We start from the raw sequence: 7,628 nt of genomic DNA on the forward strand, positions 1-7,628 counted from the left end.
TATCGATTATTACAAAGGGAAAGGGTGCAAGGTTATGACTTTACCAGGTTAAGACCTTAGGTTATCTGCTCCAGTAGGGGAGTCCAACCCAAGTGACTGAGTTGTGCTCGTTCATCGTATGTACCTATCGCAAACACGTGAGCTAGAGTCATCTGCAATGATAGATTTTTGAACCAGAGGGTTTTGAAAGAGGTGGCGAAGGGCGAGATGCCTAGATTATTTTTTTTAAAAATAGTGCAAAACCAGATAACTGTGTTCTCAATAAACTAGGCAATCAATATAGCAAATAATTTCTCCTCCCGAACTTTTTTATTATTTCTCAAAATATTTCTTATTCTAGGTCAAAGTAACAGCTGCTGCATGAACAATCTCATTCATGAGATTTACATCTTAGACTTGAGAATTTTTCTCAATGTCACGCTTTATTTGGAGTGCTGCTCGAACTACATTTCCCCTTGTAATGAGCCCAACCTTTGATGTTTAATAGATCATTAGGATAAGCACATTATGAATACAAACAAACAAACAAAAAATAGTAGTGTGTGTAATTCACATACCAATTTACCATCATTGTCAACGACTGGAAGTCTACGATACTTTGTTTCAAGTAGTAGCCTGCAACCAAAAATGATGCAACTCCAGAAATTTTCATTCAAGCTGTTATTTAAAGAATTCAAGCTATGGTTCACCGCACATACCTTGCAGCATCTTCAAAGTTGGTTGTTTCCTGAACAACAAGTGGAGCGGGAGTCATCACGTCTCCAATAATTCTACCATTAGTTTTATTGAGTAACTTCTGGATTTCATTGAATACCTGCGGCAAGATGGTAATTCAACTCTCAGTTTGGCTTATGATTCTAGGACGTTACCAATATACCCTTGCATAGGGCTCAATGTAGGGATAGATCCTACCTAGATGTATTATTTCATTTAAGGTTATTATATCTTTGGAGATAATAATTGTGCTTGTTAATCGCAAATGAAATTATCCTAATTAATCAATGCTTAAAATAAATTAGAAACTTGAGTTGTGGATAAAAAATCTAGAAACTTAATGCTTGAGTTTACAAAAAGGAAAAAAAAGACCGAATAAATGAAATGTACAGAGGAATAGTTATGCTTTATCTTCATGTGGAAGAGCGTCAGGCAATAAAAGAAGTAAAATGTGGACGGAAGAATGTGAGCTTATTAGGGAACTAAAATAAAAGGTAGTATTATTACTGGAGAAGCAACAAGGTGTATTAGATGAAATATGAGGAAATATATATTAAAATGATACGAACATACACACTCAAAGATAGATACATTCCAAAGGTAGATTAGTCGAACTAGCTAGTTTGGATTTCCAAAAAACATGCTTTCTACTTTCAAGATATCAAAATCATGCATCTTCTCTCTCCAAATATCCAGAGTCCCCTAGGTTCAGTGTTTTAAACTCAAATTGAGTTATGAAATTTTTAACTCATTTTGATTGATCATTTGAGCTTAAAAACATTAGATCCCTGTTACGTTCCCCAAAACTTTTTTGAACACTAAAATCACCTTGATGGGGGTTTTGAAATAGAAAACAAAAACATTCATTCGCCCTACTAAGCACTATAGAAATGTTAGTGTGATTTTCTTTGCAAATGGTCTCTTATTGATCATCAAGGTGATTTTCCTAGATGGATTTTTTCCAACTCAAAAGCACTTCCCCACACTTCCCATGATTGCCTAGCTAACACTCCTATTAACCTTTCGTATGGAAATTTTCTATCTGAACGATCATTTTTGGGCTACAAGGTGATTTTAAAAACACTTGATAGGCCTTTCGAACCTAAATACTCTGTTGAACTACCAAAAACTCCTAACCTATGGTATGTTTTTTCTGTCCAAAGTGATAATTATTGGGCAACAATTTTCTATAACATCTTGATGATTAAACAAATGTCATTTTAGAAAGAAGAATATACCAAATATTTGTCAATGACATAAATATCAATAATGATATTATGTTAAATAGGGAATAAAATGGAGTATAATTCATATAATCAAATCCCAAATGATCACAACATAATTTTTGTTGATGTTACAATTGTTCACGATTCCATGTTACTTGCATAAAGGCAGGTAGCCATTTTAAAATGCAAGTAACACTTGCAACTTTAAGGACTAACTACAAATAGATTTGCAGTTTGCAAGTTATCTAACATGACCAAAAGCTTATATGTGAGAGAATACTTGAATCTATCTATGGGAATGCAACTAAACAACTCGTTAGTCAAAACTTGAAGACATTGTGTAAGTTCTACCATTTTGGAAACATCAAAACTTGCATATCCTTCCCCCATTTATGGTTGAAAAATCTTTCGAGAAGAAAAACATACTAACTGAAACATATATACTATTAAATGCAATATCTTGATAAGTAATATGAATAAACAAATATTGTTATATAAAGCACATACTTTCCACGTACTATCAACCTCAGGAAACATGCTTGTCTCAGTTCGTCCACTTCCTGAACAGAAAAGAAAACTCATTGTTACAAATTAGGGTGCCAAAATTGATAAGTAAGCATATCTATATTCACATAAAGCAAGAGAAGTGGGAGAGAGAGTGGCTAAGGCATCAAATTTTCTATTTATACCTCAAGAGACAATGAAGAATCAAGTGAGAAGAATAAAAAGATACCTAACAAGAGATATTGTGTATTGTATTAAGACTACAGTATGATCCACCATATTTTATAGATGAGAGTGTTCACCATATTTTATAGATCAGAGTGTTGGATTGTTAGGATACAATACAAACAAAAAGTCATTGTAACAAAGATGAGAATGTTAAGAAGGATGTGTGGAGTTATCTGAAAGGATAGATATAAAATAATAAATATTGATGAGTGATTAAGTGTAGTTCCAATTTAAGATAAAATGAAAGAAAATAGTTTGAAATGGTACGAATATGTTAAAAGGCAACTATTTAGAAGAGTTGAATATTAGACTGGAAAGTATAAAGAGCTAGTAGGACACCAAAGAAAATATTAGTTGATATAACAAAAAAATGACTTAATTGATAGAGAAATAAGATTTGTGTAGCCAACCCCAAATAGTTGGGGCAAATATGTTTGGATAAATAATGATGATGATGGTACAACAGACATTATGTATTTAAGTGTCATGGTATTCTTGTAGAGACGATAATTATAGCTCTCAAAGTTTAAAAAATATGTTGATGAAGATGTACTGCTTCTCGCTGAAGGAAAGCTCATTTGTAGTACATAATAAGACTAAGATAGGGACTATTATGTCTCTTTAGAAAGCTGGAACATCAAGTACATGGTTTGAAAGATCCTATCCATTATGAGAGGATATTACAATAGCACTATAACAACTTTCCTAATGTGTTATTGTCTCAACCATTCTCCTTTCCATTGCTTAAATTTTCACATGTTATACAAAGCCCTCCCACAGGTTTTCTTAAGCGTCCATGAACCCTTAAAGATTATCACATTGTTTTCAAACTTGAGAAAGCTCAATTGGAATCAATAACACATCCACAAGATCTCAAATATTTGTCGTCAACATAGATCTTTCCTCATTAATCAGACACCTAAGATATACAACATTGAAATCATTGCTCATGAGAAGCTCCCAAAACTTCAGTCTGATAGCTTCAAATCTTGCACTAGGCACAGTCTTCATCTTATAACTGAAAAACTAGTGATGATGCTACACAACATTCAGTTTCAATGTACTAACATCAAGGTAAATTATCGATTGACAAATGAGAGAAGCTGACTTGAGCTAATTAGGAAGCTCAAATGCAGTTAAATTGAATCATGCTGCTTGCAGGAGAAATTCAAGAGGTTATATATATGTAGGCAGTCAACAAGGTGATAATAGGTACCAAAAAATCAAACATAATTTAAAAAGGACAAGACCTGAAATTGAATCAAGTGCTAACAAATCATAATCTGAAACGACACCAACCTGCAACAAGGAAAATTAAGAAGACATCATAAAACAAGCATTCCTAAAAATGTTTACAAGTAATCAAGGTAAAAGAAAAAAGGAACTTCCAACTGCATTTGAGAAACTTATGCACAAAATAAATGGGAACTATAACCAGTCATTTTCTGGTATCAAATTAAAATCAATGATCATTGCAGCAACATCAATGAACATTCTTCTAACCACTTGAATCTTAATTGGCATCCCTAAGGCATCAAATATGATCATATTCAACAAATTAACATAATTCAAATCTTTTGAATTATCTATAGCTAGGATACCCTTTGCACCAAATAAAGCCCAAAAGTTATGAAGCCATTTCCAAATAAGTTGTCAACAATACAAGGTTCAAAATTTAGGCTTTAAAAAAGAAGAATATAACTCATTTCTACCTCCTAACACACCAAAGTATAACATTAAGATTAAAGTGTTGCTTTTAATTGCTAATTAGAAACTTTTGGATTACTAATACGCAATCAAAAGCACATACTAATTCTTTTAGAACTAATTGAACCGACTTTTAAAGAGCAAGTTGCTAAGCACATGAAAATTTTTCCTATAGCAGAGTAGTCCTTAAAAAATTGAACCAAAGACCAACCACTGTTCCTTGGCTGCTATTGGAGAGCAATTAAAGCAACTCCAAATTCTGAAGAGGCTTCTCAAGGACTGATCTTTTTCTGTCACGACCATCAAAAATCACTCTTGAAAAATTTAAGCAAAAGCTGTGGACACTGAGGATGTCAGAGACAATAATTGACTTTTGACCTGAACAAAGGATTGTTGTGTGGTCATGCAATCTGACATAACATGGTTCCTGAGAGTATTGCTAATGCAGCAATAGATAGTGTCAATTTTAACTTGTCATGACCCCTTAGATGAGTTTTACCGACATCAAATAATATCCAACCATCAGCCTTCTTTAACATCAACAAGAAAACAAGGGAATATATTTGATAGAAATGGCTCGATCATGCATAGACAATGAAAAAAAAAAACAGGTTTTACATTGATTCTTAAACTAACAAAAATTATATCAGCTATTACATGAAAATTTAAATAAAAGAACTGAGAATTATCACTTTACCATCTCATATAGTATAGAGAATCTCTAATTGAATCATTAATGTATAACTGTTTCTACGATGTATGAACAAATTTATATAAATATGTCTGGTTATTCAAAACACATACACACACACACAAACACTATGCATTAAAGATTAACCGAAGAATGAGCATATTTCCATACCCTTAGGAAGAAAATTTTGGTGACTTGGAGATACAATCATACAACAATGACAAACAAGCACAAGTTTCAACAAGCATTGAAATTATATCTGGTGAAGAAAAGAACGTACCAACTTCCAATCATCATCAATCACAGGAAATCCTGTAATCCTGTTCTCCACTAGCATCTGCAGTGCTTTTAACATCAGATGGGTAAACTATGCAATTAGTGTAGGACTGAAGAAGAAGAAGAAGAAAAATAAACATATAAATGAATAAACAAAACATAGTGATACTATTAGTACCTTTATCTACCGAAGTGTTACGCTTCACAAAATGAAGATCTTCCTTTTTCGTCATAAAATCACCTACCGTATAAGCACCATTACTTTGCTGCATATAGTTGGAGCGTGAATATATCAAATTGCAGGCATATAAGCATAACCAAGTTAGGTGGTGGATTCTCCAAAGGGAAAGAAAGGAAACAAACAAACCAGAATCAGCATGTTTTCACAAGCTACCCTACAGGAACTTAACTAGCCCCAGTAAAATGTTCAGAAAGTTCCTTCTGGTACTTGATTCAGGATGAATTATTTTGCAATAGTTCTTAATAGCAAACAACAAAACTGAAGAGACCTTAATACATGGAAGAAAAAAAAAGTAGTGGATTACCTACTTGAAATCAGGAAAAACTAAATTAAATATTGCCTAACTGACATATTCAACTTCAATTTTTCTCACATCAAGAGTATGGCGAATTAAAGCAACTCGAATTCCACGATCAATGGGGCATAAGGGCACGCCAACCTTCAATAACTAAAACTAGTAAAATACAGGCATGGTCAAACATAAAAAAGCGAGGGTGCGTGAGAGGCGACGATCTCACAGGTAGAGAATTGGCCGTCAGAGCCCCAATTCGCCCCAAGGAGTTGGCCGGCCTAGCCGTGCCTGCGCCTGCCAGATCGAGGAACCGACGCCGACGTCGAGCTAGGAGAGGCGCATCGCGGCGATGGCGGAGGCAAATGAAGGGCCTCGTGGCGAGGGCAGGAGAAGGAAGGAGGAGGAGAGACTCCGCAGAGAGCAGCATCGTTCGCCCTTCAGATCGTCTCTCTCTCTAGATCAGATGGAGTAGCCGCCGAGGAAGGAGATATTAAGTAAATGATGAAACAATTGAAAGTTTAATTTTGATAAAAAACTATTATACACATAATTGAAATTACTTTAGGATTATTTTCTTCCCAATTTATCTGGTGGCCGGTGGAAAACTTTCATGGTGGCCGATGAAAAACTTCCGTGAGGCCAAACCGATCAATGTGGCTAACTGGGATTTATCATTTTTTTATGATTATTTTAAGTCATTTGCTCACTTTAAACGTATAATTATTTTTAATGATTTTCAACATTAATTTCAGATTCAAAATTATAATACTTTTAATTAAAACTATAAATGACTAATTTTGAATCATTTAATCATAAAAAGTATTTCATCCATATTTTTTAAAAAAATAATTGGACTCTAATAGCCTCTTAAATTATATTTTTATTTTAATTTAAAATTTAAGTAGAAAATAAACATATAATAGTTTTAACTAAATAACTACATCACTATTTTTATATTTTTAAATATATAATTTTGAAAATTATATTTTTTAATTCATAAAGTAGTTTATTTTTAATTTATGATAAAATTTTTATTTTGGCCTTAGCCTTGAGTGCCATGTCTATTTTCTTTCTTTTTTTCAAGAAAAAAAAATACTCAATGCCACCTCAAAATGTTTGAAAGCCCATTGTATCTTTAGTAACATGAGCTCTAAATCATCTTCAACAGTTATCAAACCCCAATTGAATTGACTCTGCTTCCCTTGTAATCTTCTATCATATCATGTCCCATTGTATCTTTAGTAACATGAGCTCTAAATCATCTTCAACAGTTATCAAACCCCAATTGAATTGACTCTGCTTCCCTTGTAATCTTCTATCATATCATGTCGTTCCCAGTGTTCACTGAACAGTCACTGCTAGCTTTTCTGAAATTAAACAGCATAAGAAAGCTATGGCAGCATAAAGAAACATTGCAGCCCTTTATTAAACTGTACATTCACAAGCGTTTCTTGCCAAATAGTTCTCAATGTATATGCAAAACAAAAATCAAGTCTAACACTTCATGATCATAGTATACAAAAATCGAAAAAGAAAGACAATTCACACAATCTCAATCTCTCTAGCAAGCATGATATATGATATATCTATATCAATGTAAAAGCTACTTAATGATTCAAACTCCAAATCAAGCCTGAAACCAATACCCATTTCTCTAGTTCTATAATTAGCTTCCCTATATATAATATAATACAGTTTACTTCTAGGAAGATTTTTTTCTTTTTGTTGGCAAAATTCTCATCATTGTAT

The 7,628-nt window shown here is 33.2% G+C and overlaps 1 protein-coding gene across 1 annotated transcript; it reads right to left on the reverse strand.

Moving 5' to 3' along the window:
• Nucleotides 1–280: 280 nt before the first annotated feature.
• Nucleotides 281–6,349, reverse strand: LOC141817948 (CBS domain-containing protein CBSX1, chloroplastic-like). Its single transcript, XM_074705555.1, has 8 exons — nucleotides 6,106–6,349; nucleotides 5,525–5,612; nucleotides 5,351–5,415; nucleotides 3,923–3,971; nucleotides 2,448–2,500; nucleotides 699–814; nucleotides 558–615; nucleotides 281–471 (listed from the first exon to the last, which is right to left on the reverse strand). Exons 1-8 carry the CDS (start codon nucleotides 6,304–6,306, stop codon nucleotides 391–393), a joined length of 711 nt encoding a protein of 236 aa, XP_074561656.1. The 5' UTR covers nucleotides 6,307–6,349; the 3' UTR covers nucleotides 281–390.
• Between the last annotated feature and the right edge of the window lie 1,279 nt (nucleotides 6,350–7,628).

Source organism: Curcuma longa, unplaced genomic scaffold, assembly GCF_044706935.1.
Source record: "Curcuma longa cultivar G26 ecotype Majalengka, Jawa Barat unplaced genomic scaffold, ITB_CL_G26_1.1 contig_22655, whole genome shotgun sequence".
Lineage (NCBI taxonomy): Eukaryota > Viridiplantae > Streptophyta > Magnoliopsida > Zingiberales > Zingiberaceae > Curcuma > Curcuma longa.